This window comes from Drosophila ficusphila, unplaced genomic scaffold, assembly GCF_018152265.1.
Source record: "Drosophila ficusphila isolate 14025-0441.05 unplaced genomic scaffold, ASM1815226v1 contig_106, whole genome shotgun sequence".
Classification (NCBI taxonomy): Eukaryota; Metazoa; Arthropoda; class Insecta; order Diptera; family Drosophilidae; genus Drosophila; species Drosophila ficusphila.
In genome coordinates, this window is record NW_025063993.1 from 5,058,907 (window position 1) to 5,082,962 (window position 24,056).

At 40.0% G+C, this 24,056-nt stretch overlaps 4 protein-coding genes across 8 annotated transcripts; 3 read left to right on the plus strand and 1 right to left on the minus strand.

The window, feature by feature from the left end:
• The first annotated feature begins 276 nt into the window (after positions 1 to 276).
• On the plus strand, positions 277 to 4,660 carry LOC108099910 (protein spitz). Its single transcript, XM_017203572.1, has 2 exons — positions 277 to 390; positions 3,587 to 4,660. The coding sequence occupies exon 2, from the start codon at positions 3,682 to 3,684 to the stop codon at positions 4,318 to 4,320; it is 639 nt and encodes a 212-aa protein (XP_017059061.1). The 5' UTR covers positions 277 to 390; positions 3,587 to 3,681; the 3' UTR covers positions 4,321 to 4,660.
• Positions 277 to 7,061, plus strand: LOC108099909 (NEDD4 family-interacting protein 1-like). 2 transcript variants are annotated; one of them, XM_017203570.2, is made up of 2 exons: positions 277 to 390; positions 5,166 to 7,061. In XM_017203570.2, exon 2 carries the CDS (start codon positions 5,168 to 5,170, stop codon positions 5,963 to 5,965), a length of 798 nt encoding a protein of 265 aa, XP_017059059.1. In that variant the 5' UTR covers positions 277 to 390; positions 5,166 to 5,167; the 3' UTR covers positions 5,966 to 7,061. The 2 variants fall into 2 exon arrangements, with proteins under 2 accessions (XP_017059059.1, XP_017059060.1); XM_017203571.2 differs by lacking the exon at positions 277 to 390 and adding an exon at positions 2,977 to 3,098.
• An 855-nt stretch (positions 7,062 to 7,916) lies between these two features.
• On the plus strand, positions 7,917 to 15,194 carry LOC108099874 (zinc finger protein on ecdysone puffs). Of its 4 annotated transcripts, XM_017203523.2 has the most exons (5): positions 7,918 to 8,066; positions 8,889 to 8,985; positions 9,405 to 9,768; positions 11,909 to 12,138; positions 13,216 to 15,194. In XM_017203523.2, the coding sequence occupies exons 2-5, from the start codon at positions 8,978 to 8,980 to the stop codon at positions 14,735 to 14,737; spliced, it is 2,124 nt and encodes a 707-aa protein (XP_017059012.1). In that variant the 5' UTR covers positions 7,918 to 8,066; positions 8,889 to 8,977; the 3' UTR covers positions 14,738 to 15,194. The 4 variants fall into 4 exon arrangements, with proteins under 4 accessions (XP_017059015.1, XP_017059012.1, XP_017059013.1 ...); XM_017203526.2 differs by lacking the exon at positions 11,909 to 12,138 and having other exon boundaries at positions 7,917 to 8,066; positions 13,216 to 13,354; XM_017203524.2 differs by lacking the exon at positions 8,889 to 8,985.
• A 199-nt stretch (positions 15,195 to 15,393) lies between these two features.
• LOC108099876 (prostaglandin D2 receptor) lies at positions 15,394 to 20,739 on the minus strand. Its single transcript, XM_017203527.2, has 5 exons — positions 20,243 to 20,739; positions 17,491 to 17,707; positions 16,915 to 17,107; positions 16,497 to 16,852; positions 15,394 to 15,914 (listed from the first exon to the last, which is right to left on the minus strand). Exons 1-5 carry the CDS (start codon positions 20,449 to 20,451, stop codon positions 15,648 to 15,650), a joined length of 1,242 nt encoding a protein of 413 aa, XP_017059016.1. The 5' UTR covers positions 20,452 to 20,739; the 3' UTR covers positions 15,394 to 15,647.
• Positions 20,740 to 24,056: the final 3,317 nt, after the last annotated feature.

Here is a 24,056-nt window from a genome sequence, read left to right on the forward strand (position 1 = left end):
AATGTTAATCTTAATATAAATGTAGCATTTTGTAGTCGTGTTGCAAAAGTTCCTCACGGTGCCATATCTATGTGAGTATCGATACAGCCTTCGCTGAAGCTGGCCATCGCTAGGTCAGAAATCGAAAATTTATTCCTGGTGCATTTGTTTTTCTCGCTTCACTTGCGGAGTGAGCCCTGTTTTAAATTAGTTAATTCGTTACAGTAAAGCCACTCGAAACCGAACTATCGCCCTTCGCTTTGCAGCCAAAAAACCAACAGTATTATAGCTGTGTGCGTGTTTGGCAACAACAAAATTTCGAACAAAAATCAATAAAACGGAAACGTGAGAGAGCTGCGCAAAAGAGAAAAGCGAACGCAATCGAATCGACCAACGCATAGAAGGAACAAGGTGAATAAATAGAACATGGCACAGAAAAGGCGAAATAGAATCAAATCGAATTAATATCGAGCACAGAAATAGAAAAGGCGAAGAAGGGGGAAAAATAGCAGTAAAGGGAGCCCTGCAGGAGAGCCAAGGGTCTGCCCATTTCTCTTTCAAACCCACCCCGTTTGTGTGTGTGTGTGTACATGTGTTTATGTTTTGTTTAGCAAATTAATAATCTTAACTCCGCTGGGATTTCGCCACTCAGGTGCTAAAAAATGCACACTCTGATAAGTCTGACTGTGTCGGTGTACTTGTTTATTTAATTCATATTTACACAAGTAAATTAATTCATTTGCCCTTGTACAATAACAACAAGCACCGTTTGCTTGGAAACTTGTTCTCGTAGTTGTTTTTCTCTCGCTCTTCGCCCTCTTATTCTTTCTCTATTCCATTGCAATACCAATGCAGTTGAAGGTGTTTGTGTTTTTCATTCAATCCAGGAAATTGCCCCTTGAGAGACCTTCCATTCAGACAGCTTCCATCTGCATCTTTCTATCTTATTCTTCCGCTTGCATCTTGAGCCGCTCTTTTGTGCTCCCGGTCCCGTTTAACTGGTTTACTTTTAACGCTCCTCCAGTGCTCACCCCTCTCGCTTCCTCTTGCACACCTGCTGCTTGGCAGCTGTCCACGCGCTCAAATTTCTTATCAACGAACGAACAACTCCGGCTGACATCCAAAACCTGGCCCAAACTGCGTTGTTACTTTTCCACAGCAATTCGCTAATTTTCAACGCCTTTTGTCACGGCCCTGTTGCTTTCTTCCTCTCGACTTCTCCTTACTCCCTCCGCCTCCTTTTTAATGCACACACGTAAAGATACAGTAGAACTTTGTGCATAAATAATATTTATAACAACAATTATTATTGGCAAAACAAAAGAACATATGTTTATTACAAGAAGTTTTTTTAAATACCTAGGTCGCACAGTAGCAGTCTTAAATTAATAATTAATTATAATCATTTTGGCTATAAATAACAAATCCTGATACTGATAATTATGAAATCGATGGATTTCTGTAAAATAAGTCTATAAAAATAAAATTAGTTGAGGAACTATTCTACTTGAAGAGAAGTTTGACTGTACACCACACAACTCCGGTGTCGTGCAATTTTGCAATAATTCAAATGCTTGAACATCTGAGTCATCCACAGGTAACTGTAATTCCCATTAGCTACCACTTGCGTTCCGCACTTGTGGATGGTATTCGTCACCTTATCAATATCATTCGACTTATTGTTGTTCGTCTTCTTGATGTTTTGGCAGAATTCATTCATTACTGTGAAAATAATATTTCCAACGATTTTAAAACATTCAAAAATTGAATGGTTTAAATCTAAATAATTTTACATTTTTGTAATATCAAATTGAAAAGTTATTATTTTTTGAAATACACACACAAACAATTAATATAGTCTTGGCACAATCATTTTGTTGATATGCACTCTTTTGTTCGAGCCCAATTTACGATAAGCCCCACAGTGCTTATTTAGCTCGCCGGCGTCTATTAACTCATTATTCATGCTTACGTCCGGCTCACCTACACACTAATAAAAAACTATAAAAAAAGGTAAAGATATACATACATATCTACACTTGTAGAAATTAGGCACAACTTAGATCCACTCACGCAATTTCTTGATTGGGTTGGACTATTTTTTTTTTTGCCTGAGATGAGTTTTCAATTGACTGAAAGGTCAACTAAGTTACAATTGTGTCTTGCTTCTGTCGGACTATCTCTTTCGCACTCTCACTTTTCTTGTGCCAATTCAGCTGTCAACTTTCACTCGTTCGCGTTGTTGTTGTTATTTATAGATGTCGGTGTGCGTATGTGTTGTATGGTAGGGGGCTTATAGGCTTTAAGCTCCAAAATTGTTTTATAGGGAATGGTAAAGGCTTAAAGAAATTTTTTTGAGTCTAACTAGTAAAGAAATCATAATGTTTAAGTAAGAGTTTTCAAAAAATAAAAGATGTAGATATGTACATAAGATTATTTGGCTTGAGAGATTTAAAGCACAAATTATTTAACTATATGCTGTTTCATCGTCGGTAAAATGTTGATTATTAGTTCGACAATTTAGTTTACATTGGTAACAAGAGCACGCTTAAGTTTTATCGCATTAATACATTTTTTATTAGTTTTAGGATCTAATACTTTCTATGAGTCGTTATAAAAATAAATAAATGTATCTTTCAAATAATTTGCTTTTATTAAAAAAATTGCATTTATACCCAATGTTTTCTTCTTTTTTAATTTGAACATTTAGGCTTATTATTATTAAATTTGAGTATTTAAAAATATGGCTTCCATGTCAAAATTAAAAAAAAATTGTTAATGAGAACAATATTGTTAGAATAGTTAACATCGATGACCCAATTTAATATATAATATTGTAAAAAACTAACCAATTCCAATGGAAAATACATATTTACAAAAACGTTTTATCAGCATTCTGACTAATGCAAAGATTTTATGGGCTTTACTAATGACCAAAGCTAATTCACCGCAGGCGGAAACTAATTTGTATGCCCACTTAAATGTCAGTATTTGAGTACGTTGAAAAGAATAGATTAATTTTTTCAACGGAGAGACCAGAAATATACTCAGTTGGTATATAGGAAATTTATTCGGAAGAGATAAGATACATGTTCTTTTGAAACGATTTATTTAAAAAGGTATAAAAAGGAAATAAATTGAATTTTTGGAAAATGGATAATAAAGATCACATTATATATCTACTTATAAACTTCGCGGATATAGCGAAAACTTTCCGCGGTAGCGCTATAAGGTCAAGATCAATATTTTTCTAAATTGAAAAAACATAGTTATGGTATGTTATATACTGAAGTGTCTGATGTGAAATGTAAAGTGCGAGTGTAACCAGAAAAAATACTCTATATAAATGCAAACTGTGCAAATACAACAGCCGCTTGGGTTCCGCTCACGGTTCCGGCCAGGTAAATAAACGATGACATTTTTGTTGTTAAAAATTTATGAAATTCGATTTTCTGTTTCTCGTTCTCACTTAGGTCGAGGAGCATAGGTTGTAATTGTGAGAAGGACGCGGCTGGCGGTGCTAGGCAGGCAATTAACCCACACAAACCCCGAACACGAGTTAACACTTTTGAGTTGATTATAATTGCACTTCGTTTTTGTTTTGCAGCCGCCTGCCAGCCAAAGCCAAGAATTCCACATTACAAAACACCTCACACTGCATTGTCACATTCCCAAGTAAAGCTGCCATGAGTTAAGATCAAGATGCAAGTCCAGGACCTGCTGCTTGCCACCGCTTTAATCGGCGCTTGTTTGCCGCTTGCCGCCGCCTGTTCCTCGCGTGCCGTCGCCAAGCCGCGTCCCACAGCTGCGCCGATCCTGCCGCCGGACAATGTAGAGGTACCGACAACGCCGAGACCCAACGTCACATTTCCGATATACGCCTGTCCGACCACATTTGTCGCCTGGTATTGCCTGAACGACGCCACGTGCTTCATGGTGATGATCCACAACGAACCCCTGTACAATTGCGAGTGCGCCGAGGGTTACATGGGCCCCAGGTGCGAGTACAAGGAAATAGATGGCTCGTACCTGCCAACCAGGAATCGGGTGATGCTGGAGAAGGCCAGCATTGTGAGCGGGGCGACACTAGCGCTTTTGTTTATGGCCATGTGCTGCGTGGTTCTCTACCTGCGACACGAGAAGATGCAGAAGCAGAAGCTGCACGACAGCACCACAACCACAGCGACCGACGGTGGTTGCCAGAACGAGGGAATGGACGAGGTGGATGGTTTGCGACCCCTGCGCCCCGCGAGACGTCCCTTTGGCCCCTGCCGCATCCTATCGCTGGAGGAGGCCCACCTCCAAGCGGTGGCCTCCAATCGCCCCCGGCACTGCAACTAACACTCCGCCACCTAATAAGCCAGCTAGCTGATTTGTTTTTGAATGTCTAACATGTCTCCCCGTTTATTTTAACTGCTTAACGCAACTTTTATTTTAACCATCCAATCGGGATGCCGAATGCTGTAGTTTTAAGAACCTACTGACGTGCCTTTTCAAACTTTAGACCAAGTATTAACGAACGAAATCTGATTGCTCAGAGAGAATGAAAACGAAAAAGCAAAACCTAGAGATAATGCAATGCAATTTCGGCATTTAGCCGCCCAATTATTTATTATACACCTAACTTTATTAAAAACCGCGTAAACTATTAACGTTAATAAAAGCGACAACTAAACAAGAAGCTCTAATTTCTATTCGAACACGAAAATTCAAGAAACTTTATTTCCAGATTTTGACACAACATTGGATTTGGCTAAATTTAAATCTTTTAAAAAACTATCATTATTCAAGAAATTCAAAAATACCTATTTGGGCACAAATTTTGAAAATTTTAGTGGTATCAATTGGAAAAAAAATTCAGCATGAATTTTAAAGCTATAAGTTTTATTTTAAGTTTTGGGGTTGCATGAAAGGTGAAAAGAAGCAGATAAGCACTAAAAATGTCGAAAATTTACCATTTTAAAAAACGATTTCCCTTAAAACATCTTTAAAAAATTGTTCTCCGTTTTCGACAAAAAATAATTTGGCCAATTCTAATTTAAGTTATTGGTGCAGACCTTAACTGTTTTATAACAGTCCCATGACTTCACCTAAATCTGTCAAATAAAAAAAAATTCTTTATATTTTTATTTGCTATTCAATTAAATCGAGTACTAATCCTTTCGTTTGGGTGTCCCAATTTCCAGTTATGCCGCACAACAACCAGCCGTCGCCCGGGGACGATCAACTGGGACCGCCAAAGGCGGACTTTAGCGCCCCGCCGCCGTACGAGGCGAACGATGGTCATGGCCAGCAGGTGGCACTGCCGGCTCAGATGCCAGCACTGGCTTTAGCCCCATCCGATCCTGGCCAGATGCAGATGCAGGTGCAGCTGCCGGGCCAGGCCGACCTGATGAACGCACAACTGCCGCCAGAGATCCACGGGAAACTGCCGACATACGAGGAGGTGCAGATGGAGAAGTCGCTGAACGGAGAGCTGCCGCCCGCCTTTTTGACTCTGCCCTCCTCGCAGCAGCTTCCACCGCCACCCAATCCGTTGCTGCCGCCAAATCCGCTTCGCGACGGAACCGCTGCCGTGCGATCCGCCCAGCCGGCACTCACGTTCATCGCCATCGATGCCAGCGATCCGGAGAACAGCCTGTCGGCCACGGACAACTTGCTCGGCACAGACATCATGTTCATCACGGCCTTCATTGTGGCGTTTCTGTTCAACTGGATTGGCTTCCTGATGCTCACCTGTTTCTGTCACACGATCGCCGCCCGATACGGAGCCCTGTCGGGATTCGGATTGTCTCTGGCCAAATGGACACTGATCGTAAAGCACTCGACGGATTTGGCCTCGCACGAGAACTCCTGGTTGTGGTGGTTGATCTGCGCCTTCGGCTTTCTCATCAGCATACGCGCCCTGATCCAATATGTGAGCATCAAGCGATCGTGGCGTTTGCTCTCCGCTTCTGCGCAGGAACGGCTGCTATTCTTCTACTAGGTGCGCCAGGTGGCTATCGAGTGGCTGCCATGTAAATACGTTGTGGGTGGCTAGGAAGCTCGTAGTATCTTACCCGATCCTAACATCCCAAAATTCCCCAGAACCGGCACACAAAAACCAAACAGAATCAATGCGAACCAATTTCGGAAAGTTTTCGAAATCTCTAGGGTTTCTTAAGTATACCATTGTATGTATTAGTTATTTTTCCAATCTATCTAAATCGGAGTAATTAGAGTGTACAAACTTACATTTAATTGTATTTACTTGCCAAATCCTTCTTATTTCAATTCAGAATCCAAATGGGAGTTAGCCTACAAGTGTATTACAAATTGTAATTTACAATTATCAGAAATAGGAACTTTATATTGGTAGCCACTGGTTTTTTGCATTCTTTTAGAAATGGAAAGATAGCAGGAAACGAAGGAGCGCCAATCCACTTTGAAATAATTTGGAAATTGCGTGTTTCAAGCGTTTACGAAAACCCTAAAGGAATTCTTTTAAAACTTCTAGCGATTTCGTGAGCACTCCGAACTGTAGGTTAGTATTTTCTCTAGTTTCTGTGTTGAATAGCGCATCTTAGTCAACTGTAGCATAATGACGTTAACTATGTGTGTTGAACGGTAAGAGGCGAATACTTATTCGCCTGCACCTCCCAATCGATTATAACTGTAAATGTATGTGAAATGTGTATGGATATATATCCCCTCCACTCTGCTACAAAATCCCCCTTAGGCCATTTAGTGGCGCCCATGCACTTGAAACAAAGACACAAAACAAACCAAAAAAAAAAGAGAATAATTATGAAAGCTCGAAAAGGAAAATATGCCACCCATATTTTTATGTTGAGCCTACTTTACGCTGTGGTACTTAATTAATTAACTACACAAGAGCCAGCAGTAATACGAATGCTAAACACACAAAAAACAACTATTGCTAGTACATATGATTATTGCCTATTATAACGTTTAAAATTAATACGTTTAATCCCTTTGTATGTAAATCAAACGATGCTTAGTGCATTGCAGGGCCGCAGACTCCCGAGATCAGCGCCAGTTTTATGCAAAGTAAATAAAATCGAATGATGTCATTCAAAGAATGTGCCGACTTTTTGTTTTGAATCCAAGGGCGATTTTTAAAAAATATGATTTTTTGATCGGAAGAAGTAAGTACTGCCTAATTTATTAAAGCCCTTGAAAATTGTTGTAATAATATACAAACAAAATAAGAAAGAAGAAAGAAAGCCAGCCGAAGATTATAAGAACATGAACATGAACTGCAAATTACTGATGCCGCCCAGCGATCAGGGCAGGAGCAGTACGATCCTAAGATCGTCAAAATAAAGAAAATATGGCAATGGAATCCATTATTTGTTTATGGTTAACTATCCTTTTTATACCCTTGCAGAGGGTACTATAATTCAGTCAGTAGTCTGCAACGCATTGAAGGAGACACATCAGACCCCATAAGGTACATATATTCTTGATCAGCATCACGATCTGAATCGTAATACGTCTGTATAACTGTACGTCTGTCCGTTTCTATGTAAACAAGTCTCTCAATTTAAAATTAATGGAAATAAAATAATACCGATGTTGTTACCATGAAATCTAATTCGAAATACAAGAGAAAAATTACGGCACAATAATCTTTATCCAGTAATTACTTCGATTTGATTTAATTTCTTTCGATAAGCTAAGACACAGTTTTCTTAACATTTCTGTTTCAAAAAAAATATATTTTAGATATTTATGTACATATGCAAATAAATCATTCAAGTCGCTATGCAAAATTTAAAAATAAACAGTCGGCCTCGGCTTACTGTGGTTTGGGCACTTACTAACCTGGGAAGATGTCTTTACTAGGTTTGAAGGTGCACTTAAAAGGTTGGATGGTGGGTGCAATGGATAGAAATTCTTTTAGGATGAAAAGTGACTAAAAACAATTAATATCTGACTGGTAACACTGGGAAGCCATTTTTTTTTTCGTCGTCGTGAAATTTTGGAGCACGAAAGTATTTTCGCGTAGCAGCAACTTGCTAAAGAAAAAAAATCATAGTGCAATAATCCAGTAATTGGCAAAGCGGCGTTGCATCATTTCTGAGGTAATTCATACTATTCGTAGTGCTTTTGTGCTTTGCTTGTGCATTGGTTTGGGCTGCAAATATTTTGTGTGTGTATCTGTTGGGTAAATTTTCTTTATCTCGTTCCCTGGGAATCTGAAAATAGTAATTATTGATTTTCATCGGGGCTCCCGCGTGTACATGCGAATAAACTAATGAGATAATAGTGTAATTGCTATTTACGAGGACATTGAGTGCTTTTTTTTATTGTCATACGCTCTATTTGAGGGGTTTGCGAATCTGTTGGGGTCGTATAGTTTATTTTAGCATACGTGTAGGTTAAACTAATGCATGTAGTGTAAGTCATTGGGGCGAAAACAAGTTTTTTATTGCTAGAAAATGCGTTTTCTTTATTTTTTTCTGTCTATCACCTTCTCGTTCGCACCCGCATGCCCGGCCGGCTTTCTGATTGAATCAATTACCTATACACACGCACTGTCTGTTCCGCCATCTTTTTTTCATTCTACGTAAGAAACATTTAAGGGTTTTTGGCTTTTTTATTGGCAAAAAAAAGTGTCAGAAATTTGTTAGTGTCGCAAAAACCTGTTTTGATAGTTATTAATGTAAACTGCTGACTAGAGCGCCAAAATGGTTCCATTTCTTTTTCTTCTTTGTTTTTGTGTATGTATATATGTATGTAAGAGATGGTGTGTGTATACGCACGCAAGGTTGATTTACGGGTTTTGTAGGGTTTAATAACAACCCGTAGTAGAAAACAGGGCCGGGGCTTACTAACCAAAATAATATACTCCCGCTTGCATCTTAATATTTGTTTTTGTTTTGTTTGTGCCGTTTTATTTTCAGCTTGTATTAAGTTAATTGCTCGCTTAAATACGAATCCTACATTTCACATCCCATAAACTCTCCCACAAAACCAAACACCCTCCAAAATTATGGTCAGGTATGCTGCACATCATCCCCCGAAAATCCAAAATTATTTATGTATCTCCTGCTTGAAATTAAAAACCCATTTGCGCTTATAAGATTATATTTTTCCAAACAGCAAAAGACTTAAAATATTTTTAAGTTTGACAACTTAGTAGTCAACATGTTAACTGTACATTTCTTTATTTGAATGACATGTGAATTTAGCCAATTTATAACTGTGTGTTTTTCCATTTAACAATTTTGAGTTTAAATATTTAATTCAATATAAAATAAATAATATTTTGATTGCCTACATAAAAGTAACCTTGCCTTATAACAGAATCGCAGGTCCTGGAAAAGTATAGTTGTAACTCAAATAAATCCAAAACTCTGTTGCTTAAAATGGTAATGAAAATACCAGTTTACTAATTAATCTCTCTTTTATTTTTGCAGCGTAAAGGTCAACGGAAATCCACAGAATCGTTTAGCAAACAACCTTAAGGTCAACGGCAACATGGCATTCCGTGGCAACCAGAACCGCAACCGCAACTTTGGAGGCGGCAACAACAATTATGGCGGACCGATGGGCGCCAACCGCATGGGCGGCATGAACATGTCGCCATGGGAGTCGCAGAATCCCGGCGGCGGCCAGTTTGGCAACAACATGCGCCAAGGTGGCGGTCAGATGAACGCCCAGGCCATCAACCTGGCCAACAATCTGCTGAACAACCTCTTCAGGAACCAGAATCCACCATCGCTCCTCGATCTGCCTCGCGGCGGCGGTGGCATGGGAAATCGCAACCAACGCGGCGGCCCGGTATGTACAAAGTTAAATTTCCCCCAAATTAGTTGACTATGCCAACAGACACCAATTGTTATTAAACCTATGTTACTATTATTAATACTGTTGCTGGATTCGTTGTGTTGCGAATTGGTTTTGTGCCGTGGAGGTCTGCAATATAATTGAATGAAAAATGTGCCCCTTTATTTTAATTTATATTTTTGTCTAAACTTTGCTTTTCCGTAATATGTATTAAAAGAAATGATTTGAAATTGTGAATTCAACTTTCGGATTTTCTTCAATAATCAATTATTAATTTAATAAACACAAACTAAACAAAAATTATATCGAACTTAAATATGCACTTTTGCACTCCACAGCAGAACATAATTTTTGTGTTTATTTTCCCCATTAGTTAGATTGTTATATGGCCAAAAGTAGCTAATGCTTTTCCTTTAAGAGATAAACAAATCCAGAATATAATCGTAGCTTGTAGTTTACTAAACCGACAGCCTAAAAACAAAATTAGCAAAATGAATATTGTGAAAAAATAAATAAGAGAACATTGTGCAGTGTAGTCAGGATTTAAAAGATGTAACGAGGAGGATGGATGTGGTAGTATAAGGTTTTCAATATAAAAACGCATTTGTTCCATTTAAATGCAATACTTTTTTAGTTCCGTAGAAACTGCACACAAGATTATTAAAGAGATAAAAGAAACGAAGAATTTATAAAATACACACGCATTGATAACGAAATGTACCTATTAAAACATGTACCGCCAACACTTGTTCCACTTAACGATGAAAAGAGTATGATGATGATCTCTGTATGTCAAGATTGAATCATAAGTAATTTATTTGCAATAATTCTTTTACTAGATGTACTTAAGCAATTAATTACCTTTTTACCATATTTATAATTCGAATATTATCCGAAAATCCACTGCCAAGTCAACCAAACTTTTCTTGGCTGGACTTTAATTGCCACAACGCTTTTCTAATTTATCCATTATCTATTTTTATTCTCTCTTCCAAAACCAAAAATGCCAAACTCAAAAAATTCGATGCTTTTCAATACACCTCAAATATCGAATATCGAAACCGCATCGTCTTGCATATTTCGAATAATGAATTCCATATTGTTGTTGCTGCTCCGGCATATATAATTGCTGCTGTTGTTGTTGCTGCTGCCGTCGCTGTTGTCGTTGTTGTTGTCGTTGTCGTTGCTGTTGCGTTTTGTTGCCGTTGATGCCGCCTCCTCTTCCCATTTGCAATAATCCATTGCAATCGACGAAAATCAATATCCCCGCCCAAAAACAAAAATTCCATTAACGGCCAACAATATTTTCGAAAATCAAAATGAAATTGAACAATATTAAATGCAACGCACACTCACTCAACGCACACACACACGCGCAATGCACATACAATATGGCCAATATGCGAATCTCCACCGACGATGCGATACTGTATACTGTACTATATGATGCTTCCCGTGCGACGCCAATGATTGATTGACCTATTGCTCGATCGATTGATATTGATCGCAATGCGATGTTCTAATCTGCTCTGCTCTGAAACTGAAACTGATCCGATCTGGTACTGGTACTGCTTGATGGTGCAACATAATTACATCCAAAACCACAATATGTAATACCTATTAATATCTTAATGTCTAATGCAAATTCATCGCCAATTCTTCTTCGACGTTCCTGCCTCTGAAACTCAAAAATCCGAATTCCATTTTTAAATGTCACTCGCCGCCACACGCCAACGAATATGAATATATATTTATGTATGCAATATATATCCAACTATCCCCGTCGACTGATTGGCCGCCGCAACTGCTCCGTCGAACTGACCAAAATCAATATACAATCTGCTCCATGTGCCATTATTTTTATATATATTTAACTATATATCAACGTTTGCTGTACATCTCTGTAACGATATTTTCCCTGCAATTATCAATTATCTGTTCAATTTGATCGCTCCGCCCCCCACAAAAATATTGTAAATGGTCGACCGCGCCATATTGTCTCTGTCCTTTCGAAAAATGCTCTATGAATTTTGCCTCTGTTTGTAAATCGAAATCGAAACCCAAAACCAATTCACATATGCTCCGTGTGAAAATGTTATTGTCAATCCAAAATGAAATACGAAACAATGTGTAGATGGTCAGTCGCGGCGGCGGTGCCGGCAATCGTCTCAATAACCGTCGTGGCCAGGGAGGTGGCTTCCAAAATCGTGGCGCCACTGGTAGTGGACCCAAGCCCCCGCAAAAGCAGGGCGGCGGCGGTATTCGCAAGCAAAATGCTTTTGATCGTGCCAAGAAACTTTTGGCCAAAAATGCCAACCAAAATAAAAAGAAGGAACCCACTCCTGGCGAAAAGAAAATCGAGAGGTAAGACTTACTACAACTTTTCCAAAACAAAACCAAAACCACAACAAAAAGAATACATTTTTTGCTGCCCACCAAATCGAAAGAATCTTATTTCTTTCACTTTAAGAATTAAACTAAGCAGCGCAAATATTTAAATAAAACCGTTTTACATAAACTAGGTATTCCAATTCTCTAATTGCGTTTCCTCATACATCTCTAAAACGTAAATTTAACTAAAATTAGTTTCTCATTAGGGATTCTGCCTTTTTGATGCCGTTTATGTTGATGTGTGTATGTGGCAAAGTGGGCGGGAACACGCCCATTCGGGTAGAGGAACTTTAACTTCTAGTTAAATGTGTTTAAACTTCATTCTACCCAAACTTGTACTTTTTGTTTAAATATGTATTTTTTTTGAAAACAATTAGATTACAAACTGTTATTAAAATTTAAGGTTGGGCTCTACCTTTTGCGTTTTGTGTATTTTCTAAACATATTTTTAAAGCTTTTGAAATAGAAAGGAGAGAAATAATAAATTAAACCTACATTTGCATTTTGAAAGGATGTTCTTAATTTAAATTTTAATTTGCATTCTAGTTTCTTAAAGTACTGTATATATATTTAAATACCAGCTCCTCTCCTTTTTGTTTTAAAAACATTTATATATCATTAGTTTATTTCATAAATATTTTGTTTTAAAAAATGTGATCGTAACTTTAAGATTTCGTTTTCAAAGAAATATGCTGTAAGTACTTATCGGTTTTCTGGGAATAATCAATTCAACTTAGACTTTAAATATTAAACATTAAAATTTATAGCATATTTCTTCTTCGCAATTCATTCGTACTCACGTTCGTAACGCATCAAAATCATAGCTAAAGACATTTACCATTATATGACTCACCTATCGCCTGTACTGTACGTATCATAAGTATAAATTGCAGCGAGAACCACTCTCAACTCCTCTAATATTGTATTCTCTTTCCTAGATCCAGACCAGACGCATCCTCGTCTTTGCATTAAAGATTAAAAATAACTAATGAATTTTACTTTCTCTATTCCTTTCCCCAAAACCCGATGATCTCTGATCAAAATGTATAGCCCCACCAAGGAGTCGCCGTACGCTAGTGTGCCGAACGACATGTTCTACTGTCACCTGTGCAAGAAGCACATGTGGGACGCCAACTCGTTCGAGAACCACATCAAGGGACGCACCCATCTGATGATGCGCGAGGGCATCGAGGAGAGCTACCGCCTGAAGGCCAACATGATCCGGCAGGAGGCCAAGATCGCCGAGCAGCTCAAGTCGATCGAGTTCGATCGCTTGAAGCGCATGGGAAAGAGCAAGCAGCGCCAGCTGGACTACTGCACCATGTGCGACCTGAACTTCCATGGCCACATCTCGACGCATCGCAAGTCGGAGGGCCACTTGCAGCTGAAGAAGTTCCTGCACCCCAAGTGCATTGAGTGCAACAAGGAGTTCGCCACTCGCATCGACTACGACACCCATCTGCTGTCCGCCGAGCATCTGAAGAAGGCCGCCGAGAGCAACACCAAGGTGGGCGAGCGCAAGCGCCAGACCTTGCCCATCAGCACCGAGGAGGAGGAGACACGCGATCTCCGCCTGCCCCAGAAGCGCAAGAAGAAGCCGGTCAAGAAGGAGGGCGAGGCCGCCGATGGCGAGTCGAAGAAGGAGGGCGCCGGCGATGGCGAGGCTGCCGAGGGCGAAGAGGCCGAGGGCGAGGAGGCCAAGGAGGGTGACGAGGCCGCCGACGAGACCAAAGAGGGCGAGGAGCTCAACGAGAGCCAGGAGGAGGAGGAGGTGGCCCTGCCAGTGGATCCGGAGGACTGCATTCTCGACTTCACCGACGGCGACGAGATCCCCAGCGAGGTGGACACCCGCCTGCCCAAGTACAACTGGCAGCGCCCGGTCGGTCCCGGCCTGATCTCCAAGCTCGAGTGCTACGAGTGCTCGGTGTGCAGCAAGTTCTTCGACACCGAGGTGACCGCCGAGATTCACTCGCGCACGGCCACCCATCACCGCAACTTCCTGAAGTTCATCAACGAGAAGTCGAGCGACACGAAGATTGCCCAGAAGCGCGCCGCCGCCGCTCTGGAGGAGAATGAGCGCAAGAAGCGCAAGGTGGAGGAGGCCGAGGCCCCAGCCGCCGAGAGCACCGCCACCGAGGAAGCCGCCGAGGGCGCCGAGGGAGAGCTGTACGATCCATCGGAGGCTACCGGTGATGATGACGATGTGGAGATGGTGGAGGACAATGCCGAGGGCGAGGGCGACGAGGAGGTCGAGGGAGAGGGCGAGGACGATGGCGCCGGCCAGGACAACGGTGAGGAGGAGATGGAGGCCCAAGACGAGGAGCAGGAGGCCGAGCCCGAGCCCGAACCGGAACCAACTCCGGCCAAGGCTCCGGCTCCCGCTGAACCAGCTCCCGTGGCCAAGACGCCAGCCAAGACCCCGGCCAAGGCCGCAGCTCCAGCGGCCGCTGCAGCGGCGACGCCGGACGCCTCGCCATCTCCGGCCAAGAAGGCAACGCCAGCTCGTGCCGCCGCCGGTCCGAAGGCCACGCCGCAAAGACAACGCGCCCGCGGTCGCTACAACCGCTACTAATTAATTAGGCGGCGGAGGAGGAGCTCGTAATTTAACATTAACACATAAACACTTTAACTCTATACAAGAAAATATATATACATTCACGGCCAGGAGGAGGACGATGAACCATGAACCATGAACAAACAGATGAAATCGATCTCTTGCCACATTTTGACATTTGCATCCCGATTTGCATAAAATAATCTGAATGAAAGGAGGAAACTGACAAGGAGACGGACGCCTTCACACTGAAACAACAGTTGACCACATTGTATCTGAAGACGCAACAACTTCTCGATACTGTGGCGGGGGAGAACACAAACAACTTGGTTGAATTTGAATCGATTTCCATATGATCTACACTGAATTCCCCCTCCCAGCACTGCATACCATACCAGCCAACAAGCAACCATTCAACTTATGTAATCATAAAATTTTAAAATAAACAAAGAAACAAACGTAGATGTAAAACAAATGCGATTTCTGTTTTGTTTTTTCGGGTTGACTAATATAGATTTCAAAAGCACTACCACATTTTTGTCAAATAACTATATACTATACAGCTACACATTTCGTGTTTAAATATTTATTTATCGTAGTGCTTTGGTTTATAAAATTAAATTAAATTTAGAAGTCCAGAGCCCTTTTCAAGTTCAAATAAATTACACAAGCACTTATTTTACATTCACACATATTCGGTATATTTTATGCTACAAGTTGCGTTTCGGTTTTGAGATTATCTGATGAGCTGAGCATTTAAGTTGACCCTTGATATGGTGTGACACAAAGTGAGGGATATTATTTACAGCTTACGAGACTAGGATTCGCTGTTCCTTTATGATTAATATTATTTTTATTGAGTGAGACCCCACCGAGCCACCGAGCCATGGGGATAAGTACTTGGGTGCAATGTGAGGATCGATCGATATTAGTGAAAGTCCAGAGTATTCGCCTCCGTCATGGTGGTGCGCATGCGGCTCTGGTCGCTCTGGGAGCGACGGAGGCCACCTGGACGCCATCCGCTCCTCCAGCGCTTGATGCAGCTCAGCAACGACCAGTTGATGGACTTGGAGCGACTCAGCACGTAGACGTACGGATCGGAGGTGAAGTGCAGAGCCGTCAGAACGTCGGCGATTATGAAGAATTTGTTCGACGCTGGAACTCGGTCTGGAGCAATGGCCAACGGGATTGCAATCTTGAAGAAAAGTTCAAAAGTATTTTGGTTTTATGGATGCATTTATAAGAAATAAGAAGAGTTCCTAAATGAAATGAGATTTGTTCTTCAGCTTGTAGAAATAATTGTATACTTTTTGGCGACCATCGCCCAAACAAAGAATTTTTCTGTTTAACGTATCGTTTGTCGGAACAAAAGAAAAATTGGCATGTGGAAAATATATTTTACTTATTTTCCGTTAAGAAATATCTAACTCCTTTTCTTCATTAAATATAATAATAATATTTATGCAAAACCGATAATTTCTTTGTTATAAAACGTAACGTAAAACGTATGTAACTCAAGATAAAGTTTTTAGTTTACTAGAATTTTTGCAATACTTCTACAGCTATCTTGAAATAATCAGATATTATTGAATGATAACATTTATATGTACATGCAAATGTAAACAAGCTTCGACTAAGTAAAACCTTCAAAACAAATTTCAAACAGACAGTTTTATTCCTACGAAGTGGATAGGCCATTAAAACATAACTTTCTCAATGCAAAAGCAACTAAGGTAAGGAGATATCTATATATTTTTAGTTATCCCCCAGGACTCACCATCTGTGGCATCCAGCAGATGACGAAGGAGATGCTTAGGAAGGCCATCAGCTTGGCGAACTTGATCTCGACCGGCGATGAGTCCGTGGCCGCCATTGTGACGCTGACGCTGTGCCGGAATGGCCTCGTCGGCTGGACACTGCGATGGCTGTTTCCGCTCCCGGAGCTCAGCTGCGTCTGGTAGAGGGTGGTGCCACTGCTGCTCTCCGGATCGATGCTAATGGTGCTGGCCTTGTCCCGCGAGACCAGGTCGTAGTGCATGTGCCGCTTGGCCGTGCGGCTCCTTCCAATCACACAGAGCAACGTGTGGGCCACGAAGAGATTGCACGCCACGATCACGATGCACAACAGGGTACCTGTTCGAAATCGATTCCTGGCTCAGTTTGGACATCCAATAACCGGATTGTAGGAACATTACCAAAGACCATAAAGAGCACCGCGTACGACTTGTTCCACACTCCCGGTGCATCGCGATATCGTATGCACTTCAGGCGATCCGGATTCGATTCATCAATATACGCGCCGAACCCAACGAATGGCAGGAACGTGATGATCACGGCCACGATCAGTATGCTATTGATGCTCTTGCGGATCAGCTCGTAGGTGATGTGCTTTGGGGGGAGATAAATTACCATTAGATTAATGATTTGTAGGGTCTACCATTTCCTGCCTACCTATCAAGTCATTGGTTGTAATTAACCAATAAATTACCTTTTACTCTTATTTAAAATTTAAGAAATTGTTACATAAGTTCAGAAAGTATTAAAGAGAATTTGTAACCACTTTGTTTTTTATATGTTATTGTAAAATACGCTTATTGTCGTATCTATTGACTACTTAGGCAGGCTGATTTCTGTTTTGTTTTTCAGCTTTAACAGAAAGTCAATAAGTTTTAGAACAAATCCTTTGCTTCAAGACCATTTATCACTTGATACTAATTAAATTCGTTTCAATCTTGAAATAAGTTCTCCCTTTCTTATGGTTAACTTCGCACCTTGTGGTAAATGAAGGGTCTGGCGAGGGCCATCCATCTTTCGGCTGCCATCACTGCTGCAATACAACCGGAACTTAGGCCGAAAAACCGCCAGACCACAAGTCCGACACAGTCCATTCGCACAAAGGACTGCAGGACATCCTTGGGAAGATAGATTTTCAGCAGGGTCGTGGTTAACATCCCCAGCAGAGCCAAAAGATTGTTGGTGGCCAGGCATCTGAAATGGTTAAGGACTCCCATAATTTGAGATCATCTTGGTTTAACGCATTTTTACTCGATAATAAATTTGTTTCGTTCCATTAGCGTTGAATTGCCGAGCAACCATTATGTCCTATCATAAACCGAGAATGTAAGTTGACGGAACAATAAGTGTAATAGCGAAGTGTTTTTAATTTATTGCCACTTTGGTAAGACGAAACTTTCAATCAAGATACCTTATAGCTGCCCCATATGGTTGCACAACTACTGGTTTTGGCTGCCTCAGACGTGACTCGCACTTTAAGCGCTTTATTGTATGAAATAAGTAAGCTGCCAAAAGTATTATATGGATATCTTTTGTAGTCAAAAAAGAATACCCAATTTGTATTATAGCTGCTTATAAATATCTTATTAAACAATAAACAAACATTCTATGCTTTATTGATAAGCTTTGAAGGCCGAGCGTCTCTTAAAACAATATTATAAATATTATTATTTTTCTAGAAAAAGCGTATTTGAAAATTTGAAATTGAGACTGCATAGATCAAATATTATATGTAAATTTTTTTGATTTTTTAATTGTTTCAAATTCTAAAACTCAGAAAAAAGTAAACAGCATTTAGGTTAAAAAAAATATATTTATATTTATTACAACTACTAATAAATACCTGAGTGCAATCATTGCCCAACATACCCAACTTGTAAATATAAACAGTATCGGTTTGATGAAAAATGTGTCTGTCGATAGTCAGTTTGATAAAGTATTTCCCTTTAATTGGAACAGTCCCATATTGCATTTGTGAAAAATGTGTGTGTATTTATTTTTGATTGTTTTGGGGCGCCGTTGACACAGGAAACTCATTTGTCACCGGATGAGATGAAAATCTATAGATGTAGGGCTTTTCCATTGAAAATAAATGAAAACTTCTGTTTGGGTTAGAATAAAAAATGGGATGAACAGCTCCCGGGGATCGAAGGTGGGGCAATATGCTCAGCTTATCGTCGCCGGCGCCATGCCTTTATTCATTTTATTTGAATTACTAACTTATATATGTACCTTTGAAAATGTTTGCAACGCAGAAACTACTAAAAATCAATTTATGGTGCGTTGTAAAAATTCAACTGGAAGCAAAAGCTCGAAAACTGCTCATTACAGGGCGAATATGTCTAAATTTTCGATTTGCAACGAGCAGTGCAAAGTTGTGTTGCTGACTTGTAATAGCAAACTCATTGTTTATTTTCGCAGTGGGGAAATTCACATTCCGGTTCTTTTCTAGGGGCGAAAAACAATAAGATTGCCTGTGATGTCATTTGGATACCCTGATTTATCGACACCGCTCAAGTGCTCAAGTGCCAATCACCGGGCTCATTCAATCAATCAAATTACAGATCAAAGGCTCTGCCAAAAGGAGGCCTCGTGTTCGGAGTGGAGCTCTCCTTAATTTCTGCTCCCTTGATGGCTTGAATTGCTGGCGACAGCAATTTGCGCATATTACGCATACGCACTGTCGTCTCAGCAAAAAATCGAGGGAAGGGTGCAAATTAGAATAAAGCTCAGTGAATCTGTCAGGGGCCAATGCTGATAAATGCAATAAAAATTATGACAAATACTTGGCATATAAGCCTAAGGAATTTTTTATTGTGTCATAAATATGACTTTGTCAGTTATATATATTATAAATTACACGCCCTTTAGGATTGCTTAATTTCATGTAGACAACCTGAGACATTAAGTCATTAAATATGCTTTTCCTTGTAAGTTTACTATGACAATAAAAAGTCTAAAAACTATAAATAAAAAGAAAATAAGATATAAACAGCTTGCCAAATTATTGGCTCTTAATTTCCGAATGGAATTTGAATGTGCCAATCTGGTCAAGCTCCGATCTCTTGTCTTTAGTTACACCATAAAGCTTTTAATGCATTCGCAATTGCTGCATTCCCATGTTGCCGATAAGATTGCATTAAACAGGCTGGAATACTGTCTGAATCTCACCGGCAAAACACATGGCCACTGAACTAATTCCGTCATTTGATAAGATATGCAAGAAACCAAAAACAAAGCCCGGCCAAATAAAACAATTCAGACTATGCAAATCGGTCCCGCATCGGCATAAAATCGAACACTATATAGTGGCCGCAGTTGAGAGCAGGTTGAATAAACTAACATAGCCATGAACTGGCCGCAAACAGTCACAAACATTAAGAGCATAAAATGAGTAGCTGTTACACTTTGAGAAAATATGAAAAACAGATTACTTTGGGTGGTCTAATTAGGCTTCGATGTTGTATACTTTTCGCTAGTTTCAAAAACTTACTATAAATATTATGCTATTTAAACTAAACAATTTTATTTTTAGTTTAATATTATACATATATTCGGAAAGGAATGTTAAAACTATTGTTCTTTAGTTTAGATCGTTTTAATCACCTTTAACTTAAGGCATTTCAAAAAGCTGTTATTAAGTGTTAAAGGTTTCGCCGCCTTTGCAGTTAATTGTACAAAATAATAACCAAATGTTAATGATTTTTCTCAATGCATAGGTGCACTCACCGCAACATGAGCGTGTATTTGCTGTTCTTGTTGTGTTTTTTACGCGCCAAAATAAAGAGGGCCAGCGAATTGCCAAAAACGCCCAGAACCATGACAATGGTTCCAATGATCAGGCGATTATGATTCGCATAGAGGGCCTTTGGAGCCGCCGCAAAGGTTGCATTTGTCGGCGCCAAGGGGTCCACAGCAGGTGTTGTTGAGCTGTCCATTTAGCCGGTGTGATAATTGTACTCGATGGCAATTGAGGTGAAAATTTAACTGGTTGCAAACGATATTTCTTTTTCACAAATGAGCCTGCCGCACAAACATAGTCGCTCGCACTTGCAGTAGATGGAAACCCGTTTCGATAGCCAAATTGGAATTATTTTCTTAAGACACTTAATTAATGATTAGAGCGCTCGACACTTGATTAACCGACTTGTACTAAGTGTGTATGTGTGTAATATATATGCGATGCCGATTCGATCCGAGGAGCGTCTGCAGTCAGCCAGGCGTCGATTTAGAATGACTAGTCCACCGAGCGGCGCGTTCGTCGGCTGCTGCCTTTGGCCCCAAGCTATATACTATATACGAAAGTGGGTGGTTGGGCAGATCGGAACGGGCGGGGCGGGGTCTCCAGGGGGTGCGGCTCCTTGCTCAACAGTTGGCAAGCACTCGGCCTCGGCTCTGGATCGGCTTCGCTTCGGCTGGCGCCGCCGTTGGTGGTCGGCCGGACGGATCGGATGTATCATGCAGTATACTATACTTATACTATACAGCCCATAGACACCCCACTGAACCGTCCCAACCCAAAACCAACACCCACAGGCAGAACCACCCCATCGAGAATGCACAGCTCGTGCCAGCGCCTTTAAACGTGTGCGAACGGTCAAAATAGCACGACAAATTTTATTGTTTTATACCCTATCAAATTGGGCTGCCCAAAAATATCAATTTTATCTGGAAATATTATTTTCCAAGTGATTTTTTTTAGGAAAATATGACCAGTTTATATTTCTAATTTTTATATATTTTAAAATATATTTATAAACTTATTCAAGATCTCGAATTCTACTTTAATTTTTAAGTTGAAAAGTTTATATAAAAATGAAATTCACACTTGACCTGAAAGCATTTGTAATTATGGATTTTACTCATAAAAACTTAATTCTGTGAAAAAAAACGCTAAGAATAATAAAAATAAAGAAAGAAAAATAAGAATAAAAAAATTGTAATATTTCTGTTCAACGTTCTAAGAATTACAAAGATAAATGAGAACCTAATTTCGTCTTTATTCAATTTATTCGCATCTAAAAATAAATATAGTTTGTAGGTGTTACAGAAAATTTTTTAACATTGTTTATTACTTGTTTTATTTTTTATCTCGTTTCTAAGCTATATTTGATGATACATTTTAAATATTTTGGTTATGTGGCCTAAGAATACTGGGAATCGAAGAACGTATTTGAACAGTCACTTTTTAGATTGTAAAGAACAACAAAACAAAATTAAATTTTTAACTATTGCACATTTTTTAGATTCATTTAAATTTTTTTGTGACTCCTTTCTTTAAATTGAGTGATGACTAAAGAGAAAATTCACACTTCCGTGATCGACTTTACGTTTACTATTGTAATCGGATTTTTATCTAACCCCTATCTCGTTAACACGAACTGTTCACATGATATTGTCGGAAGCTTACTTTCCCAATAAAAATGTTTATTGATGTATTAAAACGGCTTACTAAACCTCAGATACTTATGATAAAATCCCTGAAAATAATGCAAGAAAGTGTATCTACGGAGGAGTACACTGAGTGCTATTTGTTATGCTTGTTGATTGAGCTTTTTGAATTAACTTGCCAGGCGTTCTATTGAAAATTAACAATTTAGATTTAGCCATTTGTAATTTTTGAAGTGATTTTCTGGATTTGTAGTTGCCGCCGAAAGTTCGGAAGCTAATTCATCAAAGAAAATGTAATAAACTTAATGATTCGATGAAAATAGTATAAGAAAACTTATACCTATTTAATTGAAAGAATCGCATACTTGCATTTCGAATGGGAAATTAGCCACGAAAAAAAGCGGAAGCCGGCAATCGGCGATGAGGAGATCCATTTCGGGATGGTTGAAATGGGATGCCTGCTCTTTGTTGTGGCGACAACGGGGCGTATGAGGAACTGGAAATAAAAATGCTACATCTACAGCTGGACAGAATTAACGAGCCTGCGGCTGTGTGATGTCGTCCTTGTGGTGAGGAATTGCGGTTCAAGTATCATCCCAACGCCTTCTGCAGACGTCATGCGGTTGGACTATTTTTAGTTAATTCCCCGAAAGGCAACAAAACTCAAAATGTGAATGCTGCTGCTGTCCTAGAATTGGGTGTCCCTTGATATCCTCGTTAAGCGTCACTAGAATTGGTTTCGGTGTCTATTAATTGTACGCCTCGAAATTGGACGCCCAAAGCAACGTGGACAGCAGGCCATATATTTCGGACCATTCGGCGTGGGGTGGATTTTATGGCTGGGACAAATAAAAATTGCTTTTTGGTGGCTCAAGGGTTGACTGACCTCTGACCCTCCTCGGCGCGTTTTTGCAAAATTAAATGAATAAATAATAACGCACTATTTGCGCTTATTCGGTGAGCACTTCTCAGACATAAAGCGGCTGATTAATGGGCCAGGATTTGCACCCACTTGGGGATATGAGGTCATGACAGGGTACTCCACTCGTGACGCCAATTAATGGCACATTGCAGTTCGTTCTAATATGGCAAATAAGCTCCGAGTTCCCTGTAAACCCCCAATATCGTCGTGGATTGTTTGTAAATACCGATAAGGTCGTAAAAGACACACTGAAATGGTTGGCAAACGTGTCTGTTGACACATGAAATTACACTGAAAATAAACCGTAGATTAAAAAACAATGTCATTAAATTGCTCAATATGTCTGTTATGACTGCTTATTTTGCTCAATTTATTCTTTTTAAAACAATTAATCAAAAACAATAAAGTCATTTAAGGGAGTCCTTAAATGTTGTGCACTCCAAAAATTATTATTTTTTAAAATCGTATTTATTTAAATTTTCTAGAATGAAATTTGCTTTCCCTTGGCTAGTGCAACTCCCGTTTATGAGCCATTTTTGCAATTTTATTTGTGTTTAATAAAGCTCATGGCCCAATCGACTTCCAATGTTATTGTTTGATTAGACCTTGTGCCTGCATTAGGTTCCTATAAGTTGAGATAGGCTGTCCCTGATATCTCCCGCTTTCCTCCAAGGTTAAAGGGAAAGTCAACAAAACTGCTCGCTTAAGAACATAATGGTTTCTACTATTAAAAGCAGTAATAAAGGGAAGTACTTAATTTGAACCCCATGTGACTCATTACTTCCCACAACCAGCGAATCATTTTGGTAGTCAGTGTGCCAGCGCATCTTGCACTTACTTGCATTTAGCATAACAAACAAACCAGAACTTCAATGGATTGGCGAGAAGAGTCGAGGCATCGAGACTTCTCTCCGGGAATGTTTATGGGAGACAGGCGCATACCAAAAGATAGCTCTGCGCATCGCTGGCAGAATATTAAATCGAAGATGGCTGGCAAACAATTAATCGAGTTGCCGGTGTCCGGAATTAAGGGCGATTGATATTTCAGACACGCAGAACGCAGATTGAGCGACGCGTGCAAGACCAAAAGCCGATCGAGAATGGCTAAGGCTCAAGATTCGGATTCGGATGGAAGTCAACAAACAGCAGGCATCAAAAGGCTGTGTTGAAAGAAACAAAAAACAATGCAAATCAAGATTGAAATCGAATGCGACACAAATGCATGGTAAA